Source organism: Pimephales promelas, chromosome 8 (genome assembly GCF_988280905.1).
Source record: "Pimephales promelas chromosome 8, fPimPro1.hap1.1, whole genome shotgun sequence".
In the NCBI taxonomy this organism is placed as follows: domain Eukaryota; kingdom Metazoa; phylum Chordata; class Actinopteri; order Cypriniformes; family Leuciscidae; genus Pimephales; species Pimephales promelas.
The window spans coordinates 34,709,242-34,733,650 of NC_142776.1; the positions used below are offsets into that span (position 1 = coordinate 34,709,242).

General features: G+C 36.1%; 1 protein-coding gene across 10 annotated transcripts in view; it reads right to left on the reverse strand.

Moving 5' to 3' along the window:
• ptprt (protein tyrosine phosphatase receptor type T) overlaps nucleotides 1–24,409 on the reverse strand; it is a 259,071-nt gene that overhangs the window by 10,950 nt on the left and 223,712 nt on the right. For 4 of the 10 annotated variants that reach the window (XM_089134443.1, XM_089134448.1, XM_089134447.1 and 1 more), the window contains 9 exons: nucleotides 17,553–17,638; nucleotides 16,114–16,150; nucleotides 14,370–14,467; nucleotides 13,319–13,435; nucleotides 11,030–11,184; nucleotides 7,538–7,673; nucleotides 5,050–5,199; nucleotides 2,772–2,945; nucleotides 516–656 (listed from right to left, as the gene is read on the reverse strand). In XM_089134443.1, coding sequence (XP_088990569.1) covers nucleotides 516–656; nucleotides 2,772–2,945; nucleotides 5,050–5,199; nucleotides 7,538–7,673; nucleotides 11,030–11,184; nucleotides 13,319–13,435; nucleotides 14,370–14,467; nucleotides 16,114–16,150; nucleotides 17,553–17,638 — 1,094 coding nt within the window. The remainder of the gene's footprint in view (nucleotides 1–515; nucleotides 657–2,771; nucleotides 2,946–5,049; nucleotides 5,200–7,537; nucleotides 7,674–11,029; nucleotides 11,185–13,318; nucleotides 13,436–14,369; nucleotides 14,468–16,113; nucleotides 16,151–17,552; nucleotides 17,639–24,409) is intronic. The other 6 variants (XM_089134445.1, XM_089134442.1, XM_089134450.1 and 3 more) reach the window with 2 other exon arrangements.

Here is a 24,409-nt window from a genome sequence, read left to right on the forward strand (position 1 = left end):
TAAAAATGTATTTAATTAAAATATTTTAATTTAATTTAATAAAATTAAAAATATATATATAAAATTAAATTTAAATATATAAAATTATATATAAAATATATATATAAATACACACACATGCTTGTATATATTTAAGAAATATTTTCATGTATATACTGTATTTATAATCTATATATAAATATCAATATTTTATATATAAATTATATTTTTTTTCTTAAATATAAATGCATGTGTGTGTATTTATATATATACAAAATAATTATACCCAGTGCACCCACATGTATTATGTAAACACAAACTTTTATTTTGGATGCGATTAATCACGATTAATCGTTTGACAGCCCTATTTATTATATTAATGTATGCATAAACACCTTTTGTTTTAGACTGCAATTCTGGATTAGCCCTCTTATTAGTTTGAGAATCATTAAAAAAGAAGCAATCTAACAATATGAGGAAAACGAACCCCATCGTCCACCTTAAGAAGTGCAATGGAAAAGGCGAGGGTCAAGTACCTCACATACCTGCGCAGCGTCCATTTCATTCAGCATCACAATGGTGGAGCAGTTGTAGTCGAACACTAGCCTCCAGAAGTCGGCCACGGTGTTGGGCAGAGGGTGCTGTGTTACGATGAAGGCTGCCGGCTGTTTGTGGCTCTAGAGCAATCAAAAAGAGAACAAGTTAACTCTTCCTTCCAGCACTGAAGATGTGCCTGGACCCAACACATCCCAACGTGCCTCACATATGTAATGACCAGAACTAAATGGAGACCTGCAGAGGGACAGGAAACACAGAGACTGAGTGATAACCTTGCCAGGGGATTCATTGACATGGACTGCCGAGGCTCCGTGTGAGACAAACACACACACTCTTCTACCACGGGTTGGCCGTTCAATTCATTTGCTGCTTATCTTCTCTTTTTTCATCTTGTTGTTCTTTATCTGAGGCGCGTGTGTTCTGCCTTGATTATCCTTTTTGGATGCTGCGTCAAGATGCTGGGGTGATTATGATCTATGTGTGGAGATTACGGAGATGTGATCTAATCTTGTACTTGTTAAATTGGCTTGTTTGTGAGATTGTCACTGTGTGATCTCTGCTCCACTTACCTGGGATTTATCAGAGTGCACTATGGGAAGTGATGTAATATAAAGTGTTTTATTTATTTACTTTAATATACTGTAAAAGTATATATCCCTCATAAATAAATGTAAGTAAGCGTCTACACCAGCAGATGATAACGTTCTGTTTATAATAAGTGTGATCTGCAGCATTAAAGGTTTGAGCTCTTAAAATCAGGATGGATTCTGATTGGCTGGCAATGTTTTTATCATTCATCAGCTAGAAAAAAAATGATTGTGAAAGTGATCCCAATGATCTCCGTTATAGTTGTGGCGTGAAGTCTGCTATTCTTTATATTTAGAACGATTTTCCGAAGTCAATCTTTATCGTTATAGCTTTCGTCCTTGGTGTAAACGGGCCTATAGTCCAAATAAACTATTTATCGAATACGACGTTCTTAAATATTCACATCTGTGACTATAAAACTGAAGGATGAAACAACGCAAACTAAAATGAATGCAAAAAACTCTAGATTCCTTCTAGTAATTTAGCTTGTCCTAAATGCTCTTGCATTTGAAACATTCGATTCATTCTAGTGAATGCCTTTTAAATGCCTTTAAAGGGATACTCCACCCCAAAATCATCACTACTCACCCTCAAGTTGTTGCAAACCTGTATGAGTTTCTTTCTTCTGCTGAACACAAAGGAAGATATTTTGAAGAACGAATGATGAGAATGATGTCAGAATTTTCACTTTAGGGTGGAGTACCCCTTTAATTCCAAAAATGACTAAACTATTCAAGGCCCTACATGTCATTTTAGGTCTTTTAAATATGTAGCTTTTTAGTAGTATATAGTGTGAATGTATCAGTTCAAGTTTGATGATCTTAACCCTCTGATGGTCTTTGTTTAGGAGTTACGTCCCTTCCCGGTCAGAACTGACTGGACACCTAAAAATGAAACTTCCTCCATCCCAGTAAAAAATAAATGCAATTTATTTTTGTTCTATAATATTTTATTCTTTTTAATTTAGTATTTTGAGACAATTTGATGGAATTAATATTTATGCAATATTTATGGTCTATTAAATATATATATATATATATATTTTTTCAAAAAATTATTAATGCAGCATTTTAGTTTTATATAGAGTCTAGGCCTTCAGAAAAGAAGAAAATTAGCACCATCAGGATACAGTATAGAAAAAAATCATAGAACACATTTACTTTTTTTTTTTTTGGTGGATTTGAATATATATTTAAAGCAATCTCAAAAACGATTTCTTATTAAAAGTTTTTTGTTTGTTTGTTTGTTTGTTTTTTGTCAATTTTCCATTTATTTCCTATGGGTGGGTCATTTTTGACCAAAGACTAAAATTGTGACTAATTTTTTTACGACCACTTAGCATGCTAGGATCATGACCTAATTTATTTATTTTTTTGTATTCACATACCAAATGCCAGAAAAGTCACCAAGTATCATAACCTTTCGATGAAGCTGGGATTTTTTTCAAATTCAAAACAGAAAATTATTCGGTCAGAAGAGACCGAGGACCATCAGAGGGTTAAATTAGTTTATTCGCTCAAAAAAAACTAAATTATGACTGTTATACCACTATAAGTAAACCCTTTACAGTTCAATGCAAGACTATATTTTTTTTTTACATTAAACAATGTAGGCCAGGTGACCTCTAACAAAGCAATGAAACTTACGTCCATCAGCGCTGCATTGATGTAATTGCTGGACTCGCCGTCAACAGAAATGAGGAAAGGCAGGCAGCGGTCCACCGCGAGGACGTCCATGCTGCGGTTCTTATCGTGGTTACGCGGGAGCAGGCCAACGCTGCAGTCCTCCGGGCGAACACGCGGTGTCACTATATTCAGAGTCTGAGGAAGAAGACATGAAACACCTATAAGACAAACGGCTCTCAAACATAAAGCTGCGCACTGCTGGTCCAACCACAACCAACACAAATATTTGAGTAAACTGAAGGTCAGTCATTACTTATGTATAAGACACACTGAGACATCGAGATAGATGCAGATGGAGAGAGGGAGAGAGACAGACAGTGAAAAATGGCTTACAAGAGAGAAAGATGCAACGCTAGATAGAGAACGAAAGATCTGGGAGGAAAGGAAGAGAGAAACATATTCATCATATTTTATGAGACGCCTCACAGATCTGAAGCTTTGCTTCCCCTCAGACGGCAGCAGCTCACTCATTTCACAGGGAATACAAAACATAAAGGCACCATGAAAAGAAAGCGCTCAGCTCTGGGCTTTATGGGGCTCTTGCAGATCGCCAATGGCTCGTAAAAAGAGCTTTCTCCCCTGACGTCTGAGTCACTGTCTTTACTCACCTGCCTCATCTGAATGCATTAAGGACGCCACCACGCTTTGCAGATTGACTTTTTCAAAAGCACTTCGAATTTAGGGGGAATCATGCTGAAATCACACCAGAGAGCTTGATAAAGTTGTTCGAAATAGCCGCGAGGGCTTCAGCCATAATACAGTACTGCCAATCGACAGCAGAAAACCTTGGAGGATTCAGTAAATTAGGCCTCCATGTGGGCTGCTCACTGATTATAGTTTAAGAGCCGCAGGAACAAGAAGCATGAAGCTTTAAAAACACGTATGTTTCAACCGTTTTTAAGATCAATCACAAATGAGATCTCTTCAGTGTCTCAATTCTTCCTCCTTTTTTTTCAAACAATTCCAAAAGCTATGTTTCCAGCTACCTATTTTTAAAGCTACACTGTGTGATTTTTACGCCCATCTAGCGGTGAAAAGGTATATGACCATCCAGTGAACGATCCAGTACGATTTCGAACTCCTACGGTGGCCAATGTAGTCCAATATTAACATGGCTTTTAGTTCGACTTCGTCCATGAGTGTTGTTAACTCAAACGTAAACGCGAAAGGCGAAGCTTGAATTAACGGGTATGTCCCTCTTTGGCTAATGTACTTTCAAGATGGAGGGGCAACATGGCGACCGACATTAGAACCCCTTACCCGTATGTATTTTCAATGGCATATTATACACACGAGAATACTTTATTACTTGAAAGAAGTAAATATACATTAATGAGCACATATATTTTTGAAAGAACTAAGTGTTTTTAGCTGAGAATAAACTAAAAGAGTTACACAGTGTAGCTTTAAGAAAATTTAAAGATATTGCATAAAACATGCTGGGTGGAAAGCCAAGATGTGCATAAATTAAAACAATTATGCACGCTCAATCGGGGTGGACAATTTTTTTACTCAACAAGAAGATAATCTAAGGATAATCTACGTTGGAAACACATTTACTCAACTAATTGGTCGATGCGCGACAGAAAAATGACTTTGCCTCAACAGAGGATGTGATTAGATAGCTGGACTAATTAGGAGACCAATTTTATTACACAGCATCTCAAATGTTGGTTTGGTTATTCTCAAATGCCTGCGCCAAAGGTTTTATGTGGTCCAATTTTGTGCAATTTTGTTAAATTCTCAGCTTTGGATAAAACATGGCTACAGACTGTTCATAGCTACAACTGAGATCTCAATTTTGAACTCCAGTTATTTCTGGTCAAATTCTAACCTAACCCTTACCCTAAGACCAAATGATCTGAGCTACACAACTCACAATAATGTTTTAGGTCTGTACTTTTACTGTGTGTCTACAATTGTCTCATTTGTGTCTCCTGAGCTACAAAAGAAATAACCCGTGAGAAATAAGATTTGTAATTTAGACACAGTGATGCACTAATTTTTGTAAAATAATACCTTCAAAAGAGATCTCCTGGTGTAAGAATCAATTTCAGGGTTTTTTTTCTCATAATGTTTACATTTATTTTTGTTTTGATTTTGGTGTGTGGTGGCAAATACTACATTTGGTTGGATCTACGCTACTTTCTCATCTAAGAAATTATCTACAAAAAAAAAAAAACAATGCTATTTTGGTGGAAAAGGTTTATCGTGGTCCATATTTGTGTGTATTTCTCACCTGAAACTCATCTTTAATCTGGCTGGAGTTGGTCTGAGGGTCCAGTCTGCTGATGTTGTAGTAGATGGCTCTGAATTCACACACTGGGATAGCCGTGTTCCCACACAAACATGCTTCCAGAATGGCATCATGCACAAACACATACTGCTCCTGCAGAGAGAGAGAGAGAGAGAGATCAACACTTACAAAAAACAATGTGGTACAGTCTTGGAAAGAGATGCTAATATTATGCTTATGAAATTCAGTACCATGGTGTGTGTGTGTGTGTGTGTGTGATCTATATATGGATGCACTATGTTTTTTATGAATCATGTCTTGTGCTTGGTGTCCAACATTTTCTAATTCGCCTTGTCGCCTTGTTTATATTGTAAATATTACTGTTATACACTATGTGTGTGCGCTAAAAATATATTTGAATATTATTTAATAAGTTTAAGATTTAAAAGTAATGCAATATCTCATTTGACATGTCAACCATATTGAAAGCACTTTTAATGATCTCATGATTGCAAATGACTGCAGCTGCTGGTGGTTGGTAGGCCACACGAGAAAACCTCCCATTGGCATTTAAGCGCTAATTTTTTAATGATAAAAACAATAATCACAGCTCTACCGTAATTAAGGGTTCGATTTAAACTTCTACATCTTCAAACCAGACAATGTACATAATTCATGAGCATCCAAACACGTACGTTTCAGAAGCTGAGAGTAAACGCCGCACAGCATCATTGCAAATCATCAGGGAAATATGGAGTCGGTACCACTCACAAACATTCGTATGGACGTTGACGCATGAACCGCAGTTTGCTGAAGGGGAATGACTCCTGCCTCAGGGACGTTTTACATGGATTTAAGCGTTGCAACTTCTGATGCTAAAGTCCTGCGGCGACAGCAGCATCCCTCGAAACTGCTTTTACCGCTGCCTTAAAAATGAGATCAAGGAGGCTTTCAAACAGCATCCCCATCCTGCAGCTAATATTAAACTCCTTCCTAAACCCCAGCCCCACATATTGGCCGGAATTATCCATATTTTAGCTCAACAATGCCTCCGGCTTAAAGGTTTGAATGCTAATGTAGGCCTTTGATCCTCGCTAAGCTACAGTCAAGCTGAGCTGACCTCTCGTACCTATTACTCCATAACCTGGTGAGCACTTCTGCAGAGGTCTGAGGACAAAAGATGAGGAAAAAGCCTTTTAAAAGATTAATTGCTGTGTGTTGTGTCTGTGGAGGATTATCTTTGAATGGAACTGCAGGCTGACACAAAGTGCCTCCCAGAAGCCATTATCACGGCCGCTGTGTTTAGTGTTAGCCCTTTAAAAGCATGCTGTCCTCACTGCAAAAACCTGCAATATCTGAATAGATCGAATAAAACAGCACGTTGATTTGATGTAGTATGTGATTTATTGCTATTTATGCAATTTATAAAAGAAATCAAATGCATCTAAATTGTTATATTATTATATATAGGCTAATAATAATTATAGTAGTAAGTGTATTAAGTAATAATTAGTACAACAATAAGAAGGTTTTTCATGTCAAATGCTAGAAAATCAAGGCTTAAAGAATTTATAAACACTGCTGTCAAAATATGAAATGTAAATTAATTAATAAATAAATGTATTAGTTTATACTTGGTGTAATTATTGCTTTGTTGCATTTATATATATATATATATATATATATATATATATATATATAAACATACACCACTAGGGGGCATGAATTAAATTCCAATATTCAGTCAATTCTGCCTGTCATGGTCTAGGCAAGTTCATGTTCAGGCTGTTTTGATGTTATAGTGTGGGGATTAAAGTAGGGAAAATAAAGGTTAAGTTGAAAATAGATAGCTTCAATATCATCTTCACAGACTTCACAGAGCTTAATAAAAGGCTATGTGAGTAAGCGAGTGAGGTTGCAACTGAGTGTTGAAAGTAACACATTAAGTTTCACCACAAGTAACACCACAAGTTTCTTTGTTTTCCCATTTATTGACTGGCAGCTGAGAGAAATGTTGAGAGAAATCAGGAGTAAGTGCAGAGGCGTTGTGTGAGCTGTGTGAACATGATGATTATTGTAGTTATGGACTAAATGTGAGCAGGCATTCACTCATCATCTCACTCAAACTTACTAAAAACAGTGAAACGCAAATTGAGAATATTACACAAACCTGCAGTAATTAACTTACAAAAATATACTTTATGCATTTAATCTCACTTCATTAACCAATATGTTTGCTGCTGACTCTAAGTAACATAATTAGTTACTTAATTTTGGAGGAACACAATATTGTAACGTATTATTCTGAATAGGGAATCAGTGAATCAGGATAGTAAATGACTGCATTAGTGAGACAGAGAAAAGTTTAGTGAGTGAATAATACCGAAAGTGAACGAATTGTTAATTTAGCAAATTATTAAATAAATAAATGAGCACAATCTGGTTGAGGATCATGTAAGATAGTGTTGTTCAGGGCTGTAGGGCTGCTCACCTCTGTCTGGACCATGTTGACTCTCTGTGAGCGCAGCTCTCTGATGCAGTTGAAGATGTCCACTACACCCTCACTCTCTGCCATGTCCAACATAATGTCCACTGCAATGAAACAGCCTGTTCTTCCAGCACCAGCACTGCGGAAATGACAGAAGTATGAGTAAGTATGACTGCATGATGTAAGACTACACTGCGATGGAGAGGACAGAACGAAATTCTCGAAATTAAATGAAAAGACAACTTAATAAATGTATGTTAAATGATATAAACCATATTATATTAAGACAATATTGATAAATAACTCATTCATTCATTTAATAATTCATTCATTGTTCTTATTACAGCTGAAAAGCAAAAAAAATAAAATAAAAAATGCATTTGGTTTGATGGAGACTTTCCATTGAATACTATAGTTTTATTTTCTATCAATGAAAATTTCCACAAAAATATTAAGCAGCACTGCACTGTAAAAAATAATCCTGTAAAAAATAAACGGTAAACTACTGGCAGCTGCATGTGGTTGCCAGCATCATACTGTAAAATTACGGTATGTTACTGTTTTTGAAACTAACAGCTAAATACTGTATTGTCAGCTACAGTATTAAACTTTACTTTAACAGATATATGTTCGAACACAAAAACAGTAACAGATCGTAAAGTTACGGTATATGATGCTGGGAACCACAGCTGCCAGTAGTTTCCTGTTTTATTTACAGGATTATTTTTTACAGTAAACATTAATAATAATCAGAAATGTTTGTTGCAATGTATATATTTCGGGAGAGAGAGTCGAGTCCGAGTCGAGTCCGAGACCAGAGACGGTCGAGTCCGAGTCGAGACCGAGACCAGTGAGGGTTGATTACCTAATTTACTTTTATTTACTTAGAGAAATCCTTTTTTTTTTTTTTTTTTTTTTTTTACTGAATTTACTTAGAGTTTTAAAAATATGATCAGTTTAGGGTAAAAAGGCCACATAGTAGGTGGTGTTAAAAGTAATTTTATTACAATTTGTCACGCGCAGTTGCGCACTAGAAAATCACCAATCACTGGGTGTGTCAATCAATTTGAAGAAAAATTTTATTAACATACATTAATAATCATGAAAAATATTTTTAATTGAACTCGAGTGGACTCGGGAATAATTCCAAATCCTAAAAAAAAAAATGTTCGAGTACGAGCCAATTCCGAGTCCAAATGGACACGAGTCCATGACAAGACCAAGACCATTAAAATATGGTCTCGAGACCGAGTCCGAGACGAGTCCGAGTCTCGAGTACTACAACACTGACCGGTAGTGTATATTGTTCAAAAGTATGAAATATTTTTTAATATAAAATAATACTTTTATTGAGCAAGGATCCATTAAATTGGTCAAAAGTAACATAGACATGACCTAACCTACAGAAAATGATTTGATTATTTATGAAGGCATTCTTCTCGCAGGAACTGCTGGTCTCCACAATCTACACAATTTAAGATTTGACTCTGCTTCTGGGGACATTTGGTCCTCAAGACATGAATAAAAGCTGACCCACACACACATAACACATTCATAAGGAGGAGATTTCTGCTAGGATCCAAATGTTAGGTGTTACGAAAACAAGGTTCTGGCAGACCAAGATGCTTGTGTGTGTGAGAGAGAGCATTTGGACAGAAGATTTGCTATCAGTCACTCCAAAACGACTCACACACACACAAACACAGAGCAGCTCCACCGAGCCACAGATTGGCCGTCACTCACAGTGATTAATGGTGCGAGTGGTAAACAACTGACAGAAAGAAAGCAAGGGACGGGGGAGGATATCCTTTACACCTCACATCCTCAGTCACTCATTCACTATTATCATCCGCGAATTGCCATAAGATACCAAGTGTTCATTAGTTCAATGTGCACATTTCATCTTACATAAACTTACATAAACCACATAAACTTAATATCTATTTGCTTGTGTTCCCTTTAAAAGGAACTTAAAAAAGGACTTATTTTCTTCAGTGGAACACAAAAGGAGATGTTTAGTAGAATGTCTCGGCTGCTCTTTTGCATACAACTTAAGTAAATGACAGACATTATCAAGCAACAAAAATGACAATAGAGCTTCATTAAAGCACCATAACAGCAGTCCATATCACTCGAAAGTCTTTAGACGTCATATGATGTATGTCCAAAATGTAACATTATTCACTACTAATATCTCCCCATTCTCTGTAAATCTTAAATGGAGTTAAATATGGCATATCAGATGGTTGGGTCAGGTTTAATACATTGACCAACATTATTGGTTCTCAAAATACCTCATTATTGACATCAAACCTGTTGTGAGCCGCCAAGACATTCTGCTAAAACTCCTTTAGATTTCCTCAGAAGTAAAGACGGTTTGTAATGTTCTGAAAAACTATCTTGAATCAAAATCTTAATCTCCGCACCAGGAGCACTCGACACTTGGGCTAATCTGTTCTGGAAGTTTCTTCGTCACATCTGCTTCGTCTCCGGCAAAGCAAGGCTGACTGCAAATCTACGCTGCCACTTCACAGTGCCCTGCTGTCACCTTTCATTCCCAAACCTTCTTCCCACACGGCTCCCAATTACTCCCCACAATTGTGAGTGTGTTTCTATCTATGCATGCTTACATGTTGCGGACAGACTTATAGGTGAGTGTGTATCCATGTGCCGAAACATCCAAGATTTGTGAATGTGTCAGCTCATGAATATGTGTGAAAATCATCTTTTCTCTTGTAACTCCCTGGGTTCTTTTGCTGTTACACGTAAAATTAGTTATAATAAATAATTTATTTTATTTATTGGCACCTTTCAAGACACTCTAGGACACCTTACAAATAATAAGATGAAAAAAGAAAATGAATTCAAAAAAAGCTGTATTAAAGCAGTTCATTTTTAAATCATTAATAATAAAATAATTAATTAAATTATTTAAAATAATAAAGATTTTTTTATTATTATTTAAAATATGTAATGAAATCCATAAAAAATTACAGTTTATGACATCACCTTGAAGATCAGCCTAAACAAAATAATTTATTGTATTAATTATTAATAAAATAATTTATTTTATTTATTGGCACCTTTCAAGACACTCTAGGACACCTTACAAATAATAAGATAAGAAAAAGAAATGAATACAAAAAAGCTGTATTAAAGCAATTAATTTTTAAATAATTAATAACAAAAAAAAAAATACAATTAATTAAAATAATAAAGATTTGTTTTAATTAAATCCATAAAAAATGACAGTTTATGACATCACCTTGAAGATCAGCCTAAACAAACTTAAAATTATAACAGGATATTTGTAGCAGCCACTGAAAGGCCTCAGAGAGAATGTCTAATTTAAATAATCAATGGATGCCTCATTTTACATTCATAATCACACTGCTAGCCCAATGTTACACCAGAACTTTGAACTTACAGTAAATGTATATAAGAAAAGTGAGAAAGGGACGAACAAAGAGAAAGAAAATCAAGATAAGAACACACCTGCAGTGCACAACGATGGGCCCTGCATCTGGAGGATTGAGGAACTTGACCTGGCGGATGAAGCCCAGCAGGCCTGTGGCGTAGCAGGGAACGCCGTGATCGGGCCAGCTGGTGAAATGGAACTGCCGGATTTCCCGGATCTCGTGGTGACCCTTCTGCAAACAAGAGCATGTGGTGAGCTTAATATCTACAGGTGTCATCATCTGAAAGTAACAGGTATGTGATTATGGTAGAAGATGGGTAGGATTACGACACCCGATAAGTGCATGTCAATAAAAGTCAACACCATGTGGTATATTTTGCAGTGTGTATAGTGTAAATACCAAGGTGTAGTGCAAGGCTTAACAATTTAAAATAAAATAAAATAAAATAAAATAAAATAAAATAAAATAAAATAAAATAAAATAAAATAAAATAAAATAAAATAAAATAAAATAAAATAAAATAAAATAAAATAAAATTAAATAAAATTAAATTAAATTAAAAATAAATTAAATAAACGTATTGTTGAGCCCTCTTATAATTAAGGTATCATAAAATGTATATTTTAACGTAACACTGTAACTAAGTTTAGAAAATACACTGAAAAGTCAGTGTTTGAACCACAGCATACATGTGGTTCGATCTGTGCGAGCGCTGAGGCTTGTCCACACACAGTGTTGTGTTACAGTAGAAACCTTTTCCCATTACTTCCTTACTAGCACTTAATGCTCTGATAAGCTTTTAATTATAATTTGGGTTCGAGAGCAGCGTAATCCATGCCTGGAGGTGCTGATATCACCAAGCAAGGACCCATGTAGCCGTTAAATGCAGCTTGTGTGCATTAGTGTGTGTGTGTCTGGAGAGTCGTAACTGAGCTGCTATAGATGACGAGAAGTACTGAAAGCTGGAAAAAGAAAAAAAAAGAAGACGCTCTAATGTCCAACACTTGGGGATGAAATGCATACCTAGACACACAAGGACACTCAAGAATGATCTTAAGAAACAGTTAATGTTATTTTTCCTCGCCCCAAATAAATAAATGGATACAAATAAATAATATTTCACTTCAAGAAAATTATACACGTGCACATTATAACACAATGCAAAAAAAAAAGCGTCTATCCATATAAAAATATAAAATACACATAAATCCTTCATAAAATAACTTTTAAATGAATTATTATTATTTGGTGTGCAATGCAACCCAGACATGTTTTTGTTGGATTTAAGGAGAAATTTCTCTGGAGAAAATGTTCTCTGGAGAAACATCTGAGAATCAGCGATTTAAGCAAAAGTCCCCATTGGATATCCAGAAAACATCTCTTGTCATTTTCTGCTCGCACTCATTATGAAACACAACTATGCGCTGAGAGGAGGATGTACCCTAACAACTCTCTTTCAAAGTTGAGGAAGCGTTTGAGAGGCAGCATCCTCATGAGACAGATGGATTGAGTGATTTAGGAAAGTTGCTGATGACATGCTGTTCCATACTGCATTCTCCCCCTCAAAAACGACTCTCAAACACTAATTTCACCCACTGTCAAAGCTTTCCTACATCTGTTCTGTTTGGATTACAACATTCAACAACAAAACTCTACCGTTCCTAAGAGCTTTCTTTGCGATTTGCTTTCATATATTGTCTGTTGGCTTATGTTGAGATCTCGGAAAGTTTGTTTGTTAAAACATCGTGGTTAGGTTTTTGTTTTTAAATTTATGCAGATCTGACGCCAATCTGTTCCTGTATAATAAGAACAATAAAAGTGATTGAGTGCGAGATGCATTATGAGCTTAAACACAAGCTGATGGTTCATATGGTATGGATGAACATGCGTCTGGATGAAGAGATGCGTGCAGAGAAAAGTTTTTACTTCTGAATGTACTTGCGAAACCAGTTTTCATATTTTGAATTAAGTTCATTTTTCCTATCGCAAAGGAAGTTTTATTTTTTTTAAAATGTCTATATATATATATATATATATATATATATATATATATATATATATGAAGAGTTCAGATGCAAAAGCCTCTAAGTGCCATTTGAAATTTTCTTCTAGAATGATCATTTTTATGAAGCTTGTATATTTAAGTTCAGTGATTTCACTTAAATTGCAATGATAATTACCTATTAATTGTTATTTAAGTGAAATTACTGAACTTAAATATACAAGCTTGATAAAAATCATCATTAAAGAAGAAAATTTCAAATGGCATTTAGAAGCTTTTGCATCTGAACTCTTCATATATACACACACACAACTTGAGAGACATTTCATTTGAATGGAGTACAGATGGAGGATGAGGTTTTACCTTCTGAACAGTAAAAGTCCTGATCACATATTCTGCAAGAGGCTCCGTTTCGATCAGCGTCACTTTGATGTCTCCATACACCTCGGTCTCGTCAGGCCAATACCGCACGCATTTCACCTTTACGAACACATACACATTATAACACAACACCTGCATCTTAATTTGTTTCTGTATTACTCTATTTTACAGCAAGGTCTAAGTCAAATTGGCATTTGCAGAAACAAGTCCCCGATGACATTTGAAAACACAGAGAGGTGTAATTGGCCACCTGTCAGAGAGGATGTTATCTCGGAATGAACAACCCCTGTGGTCCGAGTTCACCGGAGCCAATCACTGAACACCGCTCAATTATACTCATTGTGACATCAAACAGCTCTCGTTGGGGGTATAGTGAAGGACTTGTGCACCTAATTGTGCTCCATTTTAGGGTGTCCTCCAAAATGCTCACTCGTTTAAAGTTCCCCTTGTTTATACAGAAACATTTAAGTTGAAATGACTTAAACATCCAAGTTGATTGTACTTAAAAATTGAAGGCAGCAACCTTTTTGTTTGTTTGCCATTTAAATATGCCATAAATCAGCCCGGACTAATCCCAATGCGTCATATACTGCGTCATATACATCCGACGCACATGGCACCCTTTAGCGTCAAATATGAGACGCAGATATATATGGGCCAGAAGGCGCCTCCTAGTGGTCTAACCCCAGACCTAAACCTACCCATAACCGAAGCGTGTTATATTGACGCTAAAGGGTGCCATGTGCGTCGGATTTAGATGCAAATGTCAAAAGCGATGAGAATGCATTGCATATTTTGAGGGATGGAACCCACAACCATGAGGTTGATTGCTATTTGAGATACAGAAAAAAAAAATTCTTGCTAGATGCTACTTCTAAAATACATTGTGCAAACATGCACCTACCTCACAGATTTATATATTTGCGCGTTGTATTTAATGTCGACACACTCAGTTTAAATGCTAGACTGTAGCAGTTAACTTTCTCAATCCTATGATGTTTATTAAGGAAAGATATAATTACAAGAACCCTACCCTGCCCACTTCCACCAGGTTGGTTACCATGACGATACTGGCAGAATTCTCTTGCCAAATCATCCTCCAGAAATCCCTCACGGTCTCCTGCATGGGGCCTACAAGAGAGGAGGAGGGACAAATTTAGAAGCAAACCACCACTAAGATCACGCAAGACTCACAACACAACTAGAAATAAGATGCAATGTTTCTTTATGGATTCACAGTCTCTGAGGGAAACAGTAGTCCATGCTGGTATATCCTGGGTTGATCTTTCTGGTGACCAATACAGGTGAATTTAATTGGTGTAATACAGCGAATTAATTTGAATAACTAATTTTTAAAAATCCTTTAGTTGCAGATGCACTAACTCCAGAAAAAATATATACTTCAACTAGTAAGCTACACTAGAGCCAGACCGATATATCGGCCGGCCGATATTAGGCATTTTTCATAATATCGATATCGGCAGTTATAATGGCCGATAAATGAATATTTAAAAAATAAAATAAAAACGGACGAAACACGCTTCAATCATCTCTCCTCGGCCTGTTATATTGAAAATGTATGTTTTACAACTTGCAGTATCATCAGTGGAAGACCGCTAACGTTAACATTAATGAGCTTGGAAACCACAATGAACTTTTTCTGCCTAAATAAAGTAATGATTACTGTATTTATAGCTAGCATATCTCTAGTTACAGTCCCTGCATTGTAAAATGTAAGTTATACTTGCGAGGAGTGAACATTTAGACATAGAGAAAACGTATCAAACGTATCTTGTGCAGAAAAGTTAGCTTTTCTTTTACACGTGTGTGAAATCCAACAATATTTAATAAAAAAAAATATCGTCCGACATATCGGAATATCGGATTTTAAAACCCAAAAATATTTGTACCGGTATCGGCCTTCAAAATCCTTTATCGGTCGGGCTCTAAGCTACACTGACAAAGACTATCTACTCTGATACTATTTAAGTGAGCAATATCTTATTAAATATGAAAAATTACTACTTTCCAGTAATGCTTTCCTGATATTTAACAGTGCGTACCATGCTTATAATCAAAAGGATCTCAATTAGGGTGACATTTTACTTAATTTACAAATGAAGAGTTCAGATGCAAAAGCCTCTAAATGCCATTTAAAATTTTCTTCTAAAATGATCATTTTTATCAAGCTTGTATATTTAAGTTCAGTAATTTCACTTAAATGGCAATGAAGATTACCTATTAATTGTCATCTAAGTGAAATTACTGAACTTAAATATACAAGCTTGATAAAAATGGTCATTTTAGAAGAAAATTTCAAATGGCATTTAGAGGCTTTTGCATCTGAACTCTTCAAATATTTTACACTTACACAACTAATAGAAGCAGAAAACAACCAAATGTATAAATAAGAAGCCTATATGAAGCACAAAATAAACTCACTAAACTGGATGTGAGCATTGTGTCGCGTCACGTCAAAAGCAAATAGAAAACATTATAATTACTGGCGCTATCTACAATGGACACAGTAAATGTGCGTTCAGTTTCTAAAATACTCCATGCATTTAAGTCTGTCAACAGCAGGACAAATGGAAAAGTGAAAGAACGTTCGCCTCGACGCGTTCAGTTTAAACACCTCGTTCACATCTCTGTACAGACAACAAGTGAGTGCTTTATTCTAGGATGTTTTAATGAATCATATTTTTATTTTGAATATATCAACATAGATGTGTGGATTGCGTCCATGTCAGAAGAGTTATCTTGGTTTAGTTAATTACCTTGTGTGGCTATGTAGTGCCTTGGTCTGTGGTAGCCCTGGGAAACAGAATGAGAAAAGGAAGATGAAAATTATTCAGATGAAACTAATTTCTCTACCTGCTCAAACCACATGCAACAATGAACTTGCATAAAGACTGTTTGAATCCAAATCGGCACTCAATGAGACATTATAATTTCACCTTTCTGATGCATTGGGTTCATTAGCATTTTAACCACCGTGTAACAAACTGCCAACCGATGTAGCTTCGCTCCTGTCAAGCTTAAAAAGCACCGCTGCAGTTTACGACCGGGTCTGTGGTACGACGGGGAGCGTAATTGTTTTATTATCAGGAATAAGATTGGGTGGCCTGATTATAGCTGCTGCGGGGTGAGAAGCCTCGCGCTGAAGCATATCTGCACATGTTTACTCTCCATTTTGTAATGATCACAATCATATCGACTGTGTCTTTATGGTGTTTAGATCAAGTTAGTGGATTTAGAGGAGCCAGGGAAGCACTTTCATTCGAGCTGTCGCTAGCTGTGGACATGGAGCGTAGAGTCATTTCAGCAACCCAGAAGAGCGTTTAAGCGCAGAAATATGCCATAAATGATGCATTAATCTATTAAGCCCTTCTTTGACAGCAAAGACTGAAGTTGTGAAGTTGTGTCAAGACACATTTTAAAGGTCATCAATACTATATTCAATCTTTATCAGCATGCTTGTTTGATGTTTAAGTCAACTTATACACATACGAGAAACTGTACCAGAAATCTGGATATATGAATATAAAGCACCGTTCAAAAGTTTGGGGTTGGTAAGATTTTGTTATATTTTTGAAAGCAAGTCTCTAATGCTTGCATAATAGAAAAACACTAATAACACAGTAAATAGCAGTGATATTGTGAAATATATATATTTTTTTAAATCTAAAAACAACTTTTCTATTTGAATTTGAATTTAAAATGTAATTTATTCCTGTGATGCAAAGCTGAATTTTCTGTATCTAGTCTTCAGTGTCACATGATCCTTCAGAAACCATTCTAATATGCTGATTTGCTGCTCAGGAAACATTTCTGATTATTATCAATGTTGAAAACGGTTGTGCTGCTTAATATTTTTGTGGAGTCCATCGCCAAGTATTCTTTGATAAATAGAAAGGAACAGGATAATTTTTTATCAAATTATTTGAAACTCAGAAAATGAACATTTATGTCTGGGTGAACAAGATTTCACCAAGTACAACATGTTCCTTGATCAACAACCAATCAGATTTGAGGGACAAGTTTACAGTTTATGTCAGGTTTAGGTTTGCAACTATAGATCACATATCATTTCCCTCTGATTTTAGGTTTAGGGCTACATTTTCAGAAAGAAATCTTGACAACAACAAAAATTGTTGATCCAGGAACAAATCATGGTGACCGTCATGTATGCTGAATGCAAATGTGTCATACTCACGTCTATATAGTTGGCGTTGATGTAGTCAGAGTGGGGGTCTCCCTCCAGCAGTTGCAGTCTGACACGAGTGTGATCGTCTGTGGGGTCAAATATTCACAGAAGAGCCGGTCTAAAGTTACACATACACTTTAAAGGGGAGCTACACATGCATGAGCGGTCCAAGAACCACAACTCTGGTATTCACAATGTCCTCTACCCAAGGCAGACGTTTTTATGTGTGAAAAATGACAAACTCTACAAACGAATTAGCAGATTTTTTTGTGGTTAAGAGCTCAACATCTGTCTCGCATGCACGCTCACCAGATTACCGGATATTTTAAAGGATTAGTTCACTTTTGAAAAAACTTTTGCTGATAATTTACTCACCCCCATGTCATCCAAGATGTCCATGTCTTTATTTCCTCAGTCGAAAAGAAATTTAGGTTTTTGATGAAAACATTCCAGGATTTTTCTCCATATAATGGACTTCAATGGGAACCGGATGGTTCAGGGTCCAAAAGACAGTTAATAACTGTTTCAGATGCAGCTTCAAATGTCTTTAAACGACACCAGACGATGAATAAGGGTCTTATCATGCGAAACGATCGGTTATTTCAAAGCTTATTCCAAAAATGTAACTTTTCTAAGGACAAATGCTAGCCTAGCTCTATTCTGTGAGGCGCGTTTGTGACGTCACGTAATACGTAATTACGTTCAAAAGGTCACGGGCGACGTAGCCGGAAGTACAGAATCAAAATCGTCCGACATCGTTGTTTTACCTTTTAATTCCTTTTTTGTAAACGGCGTTTGAGTTAGTTTTCACGTTCAACCTATGCGTTCAACTTGTAAACACTCTGACTCTGTACTTTTGGCTACGTCGCCCGTGACCTTTTGAACGTAATTACGTACTACGTGACGTTGCAAACGCGCCTCACAGAATGGAGAAAGGCTAGCATTTGTCCTTAGAAAAGTTACATTTTTGGAATAAGCATTGAAATAACCGATCGTTTCGCATGATAAGACCCTTATTCATCGTCTGGTGTCGTTTAAAGACATTTGAAGCTGTACCTGAAACTGTTATTAACACTATCTTTTGGACCTGTCACCTGAACCATCCGGTTCCCATTGAAGAACATTATATGGAGAAAAATCCTGGAATGTTTTCATCAAAAACCTAAATTTCTTTTCGACTGAGGAAAGAAAGACATGGACATCTTGGATGACATGGGGGTGAGTAAATTATCAGCAAAAGTTTTTTCAAAAGTGAACTAATCCTTTAACTAATTTGCGCTAAAACTAATCGATCACGAGTGGCTCAACAGGTAGATCTATAGATACACTCATCTTTCTGGCATTTGACTGACCGGGTTGACACTTCAGCGTGAGAAATCGGGGGTATGGCGTGAGAGCGTGAGAATTGGCTCAATTGGGTGAGTCTCACGCTGAATGCGTGAGAGATGGCAGCCCCTGACATTTAGTGTGATTTACCAATGGGGCCTTTTTTTTAAAAAAGACCTGCAAACCTCAGCATCTTCTTTATATATATATATATATATATATATATATAATGATGAGGAACCTTTTTCTTTAAAGCACTAGTTTCTAAGCAACTCAAGTCTGGGTGCCCCAAGTTCAGCATTGCACTCTGAATTGAAAATGAGGATCAGACAATTTTCCCCATCCAAAGAAGTGGATGTACTTTGTTACAAAAAAAAAAAAAAAAAGTCAATGATGTAATTGATTTAATTACTCCAGCACCGCCAATCTTCATCTGGTCTTCGCTATCAACACTTGACCTGCTCGTGTTTAGCACGGGTACCATGCCTTTCCACCCTTGAAAGGTGAAGCTGCATGTCTTGGCAAATTTCGACGACACTTCTTGAAAAGTGGAAGAGGGTGGAAGCGGAAAGAGAGGAGGGGTAAAGGAAAGGTCTGACACTAGCTCCGCAAACCCGTGTGGCGTTCTGCTTTGATCACATGGAGAATGCAAATGCGCCGTTGAGGCATGTCGGCTCCAAGCCAACGGATGTTTTCTGATGGCAGGCAGCTCCACAGAATCCCCCCAGATTTCTCTCCGTCTTTCAGTTTATTTCATCCCAAGGAGAAGTAGGCCCGTGTCTAGAGCTGTAAGCGGGTCGTGAAGGTTGTTTACTTCCAAACAGCCCCTCCTTCCTGTCCAAAGTTGCTGCGTTTCTTATTCTATCTGCTCAAAATTCACCAGCTTATATATATATATTTTTTAACTTCACAATTTCTTTATTAGCTCCTCCTCTCTCTCTCTGTCTCTCACTGGCGCTTTGGTCTGCCTGCTGACCTCTCTGCTCCCCGAAAGGGAACGTGCGTGAAGGAAGCAGAAAAGAAGGAAATGGAGGGATGCGGAAAGAGAGCGAGATGGGGCTAATTAGACGCCACCGAGTCAGTTGTCATAACAGCGAGCGCTCGGCAGGGTTTTTCTCCGCAGTGAGGGGCCAGACACAAAGCTCTAATTGGGAGAGAATGTCCAGACTACAGACGAGTGCTGTGATGCATGGGTACAGTAGTTCTGAGTCAGCCCTGCAAAACTATCCAGATGTCTGGATGATCACCTTGACACTACAGTGACGTATCATGATGAGTAGGGTTGCGTCAAAGTTTGAACTTTGTGATTTTTGTACAACCCGGTACTTTTTTTCTTTTTTAAAGTACCGCCCCAGAAAATGTCAGCAGTCTCATAATCAGCGCGTCCTCTCTGCTGCTCTTATATATAACTTCAGTGTGTGAGTGCATTATACACCTAAACAGCCTATTAAATCCCTGCTTGGCAGAAAAGAGTGTCAAATGGGCCAAGTGCTGTCGCACACACCTCGTGGCGTGAGAGCTAGGCACTCTAATCCAGTTTAATCCATTTCCATCCCCTCTGGGATAAGACGCTCTTGCTCATGAAGTCTACCTGAGAGGGTTTAAGAAAGTAGCAGAAGTGTTTATGCCAACGCTTGAGCTTTGAGAGCTTGGTGTTAGGACAAGTGTCATCCTAATCTGAAAGAGATTCATTTCGGATGGTTCATTTGCACCACTGGCAAAAAAAAAATAAAAAAATAAAAAAATAATATATATATATATATATATATATATATATATATATATATATATATATATATATATATATATATATTTCCCCACATACACAGGAAAAAGAAATCAATTTCCATCTTTGTAATGAAGTGATCCTATAGCTAATCACAAATGAGACAAATGAGTTTAAAATTTCAATTTGTTTCTAGATATTAATGATATTAAATGGCAGCTCGTTCTCATCCCAAGACGTCATCTAACTCAGTGGTTCTCAAACTTTTTCAGGAGGAGGCCCCCTGTAGGGTGAATCCTTTTGTGGCCCCCCAAAAGAAAACTCATAACGAAAACATCCTCAAACGTACAATTTTACTTACAAATTTTAGATTGTACCAAAAACAAATGAATTTGTACAATGCTGGAACAACAGTTCTGTTTTTAGCTTTATGTCTTTGAATATACAAAATTAGTTAAATTGTACATTTCATTAAATATAACAATTTTTTATAAAAAATGGTTTTGACAGTTAACAATTATATTGTCTGAAAAGTGCAACAAAAGTATTGAATACTGAACATTTGTGATGTTCATAGTAAAAGATGAACACTGAAAAATTAATTTGCTGATTGTAAAAAAAGTGCATTAAACTTCTTACATTTTAAGGTAGTAAATGACAGTGGCTCAAGTTTGGTTTGCAAATTTGAACAGCAATCTGTTTTTTCAGCAAGAAACAAAAAAAAAAATTCTACTCTACTTAAAGAAATACTTTTTCAATATAGAAGACATACAATTTTATACAAGTTTTACAATATAAAAGAAATCATGCAATGCAGATTTCACATAGGACAATCCAAACTTACATACAGGTAAAATATTTTTTTTTAAATAATTTCATATTCTAGAATTTCTTTGCGGCCCCCCTAGCGCCATCTAGTGGCCCCCAGTTTGAGAACCGCTGATCTAACTGACGCTTTTGACCAAATGTCAACATCCGACGTTTTAGGGTACGTCAGTTAGATGACGCTATCTAACTTTAACCCTACCCTAGACCTAAACCTACCCGCGTCATCTAACTGACGCTAAAGGTAAAGCACCTTAGGATAGCGTCATCTAACTGACGTTAAAGGGTGCCCTAAAACATTGGATGTTGACGTATGGTCCGTTAGATGACGTCTTGGGATGAGAATGTGTTGTAAATGGAGCTCAAATAGAGAATCTTGCTGAGCTTTTTCACTTTTGTAATGTTTTACTGAGAAAAAGACCTGGTCTTTTTGGTCTCTTCTAGAGATATCTTTAATATCTCGAATGCTTCTCAGTTTTTTCTCTTAGGGAAAAGGCAATTTGTTGCAAGGCAGAGATTTGTTGATAGGCAGAAAAGTTGATCCTTGAATAAAGCATTAGAGAGTTTTCTGAGCTACGAAAGAGCAACCTCTAAATATCAATGATGCCTAAATCGACTTATCCTTTTGATTTACAGTAAATAAGGTATGAATCTGACTTGGTGTTTATTCTTGGTTAAGAGCATTAATCGATAACGATAAACAAACAAACAAAACCAAGGGCATAATACACCACACTAGTACACAGCCCATGCGAATGCTAATACTCTTGCTTTGGTCAATACATCAGAGGAGTTTTTTTTTTTTTTTTTTTTTTTTACCCCACCAGAAAGACTTCAAGGGAACATGATGATTCTGGCAGGACTACGTGAAGGGAATACATGTCAGAATTTTAGGGAGCTCAGAGAGAAGAAATGAGAAGGTGTCTTCAACCAGACACATGGATCCACACATGCAGAGCACTTAAAAGAGCAAGACACGCTCTCTTCTGTGTTTGGACTAATGAAGACGAACAACCTGGACATTTATTATTCAGATGGTGCCTTACCTTGCATATTTTAACCTCAAATCCACAAAGGGAATGATACTAACTGGTTAAAATGAGTGACAGTTTGGATAATGAGCCAATGTGTGCTGGTTATCCGTTGGGGTTTCATCCCTCTTCATTGGATGATAGTGTGATGTTAGTGTTAGCTACATGAATTGCATCATGTGAGAGTTTTATTCTGTAAAAGAACCGAAATTAGCTCATACTATGACATAAAGGACCATTTCCTCTGCACTACAAGTACAGCTAACAAATCAGCTAACTGATGTCATCATGTGCTCACCCCTCATGTTGTTCCAAACCTATAAGACTTTTGCAGGACACAACTAGGTCTTCCAAGCAACATTGGACCAGTCAACTTTCACTGTAATAACACATTTTATCATAAAAAAAATATTTTTGATGTTAGACATGAAGGTAAGTAAATGATGACAGAACATTCATTTTTGGGTGCACCATCCCTTTAACTATCCCCCTTCATTCTGGCAAATATCTAAGCCATGCATGTTTTTTTGATAAGCCATCGTGACAAACCCTTTCAAAAAATATATTTTTATGTGTGCTATAGTATACTTTTTCAAAACAAAAATAAGAAAGTAAACTTTCAGTCTGCTTTTTAATCTACTTATCAGAAATATACTTAAAAGTATACTTGAATATACGGGCAGAAAAGTATATTTAGCCTATACTTTACTGAATCTTTTGATTAAAAGTATAATTAAGCGTTCTAAGTATACTTGGCTTAGTTGTGTTTACTCTATTCATTGAATAGCCTAAATAATGCACTCTTAGAAAAAAGGGTTCATAGGGTTCTTTACTCAACTCCAAAGAACCTTTTATGCCAAAAAAAGGTTCTATAATGACAAGAAAGAACCCTTTTGGCACAAAGGTTCTTTATAGGCTATTATTCATTCATATATTACATTATTCTGCAACATTTTGTAGTTGTTATAAAATTATTGTTTATTAAACTGTTAATATTACATTTTAATCATGCTGATTTTTGGAGGAGAAAAACTGAAATGGCACTCTTCGTGTGATATTGATTAACTACATGAAATTATATAAATATATACATTTTCTAACCCCAATACCTTGAATTTTATGATCATTCACATGCATTCACAAATACATTTTAGAGTCATGTTTGTCAATAATATGAAATATTTAATCCAGAAAGGACAAAACAAATGATAATGAATGAACCCAAAGGGTTCGATATAGAACCTTTTTCCTTAAAAAGGGTTCTGTATAGAACCTTTTAGGGGTTCCAAATACGTAGCACTGATAGAACCTTTTAATAAAGGTTCTATATAGAACCTTTTCTTCTAAGAGTACTTTTTTCAACATAAGAATGCAGTCTTATAGTTGCGGTGACAATCATGTTTTGGCATCCAATACAATAGATTTTTTAAGAAATATACTAAAAAGTGGGCGAATTTAGTCCCAAATAGTAAACTTACAAGTATACTTCTTGTATATTGAGATTAGTATACTTACTCCACAAAGTATGCTTAAGTATACTTGAACTTGAAGTATACTTATTTTTTGTAAGGAAACTTATCACAGCAGCAAATGTGCCTATATTTCTACAGATAAAGTATTGATTGAAAATCGCTCCATGTAATGTTTGAATGTATTTCGCTCATGAGAATATTTAAGAAGTTAGCTTAGCAACAGGTTTAGGGCCAGGCTCTATTTGTGTTCCTTTTCAAAAATAATGTTGTCTAGGCAACTAACTGAAATAACTACTGAAATTACTAGAACTGAAACAAAGTAATATAACTAATAAAAATGACAAAATGACAAAATGACAAAAACTATAAAAAGTCTAAATATTAATACATTCTATAACACTTTAATACTCAATACTAAAATAACTCTTATTGGAGATTTTGTTTCAGGTTCCTTTCTGTGATACCAATGCCTATTTTCTTCTGCTG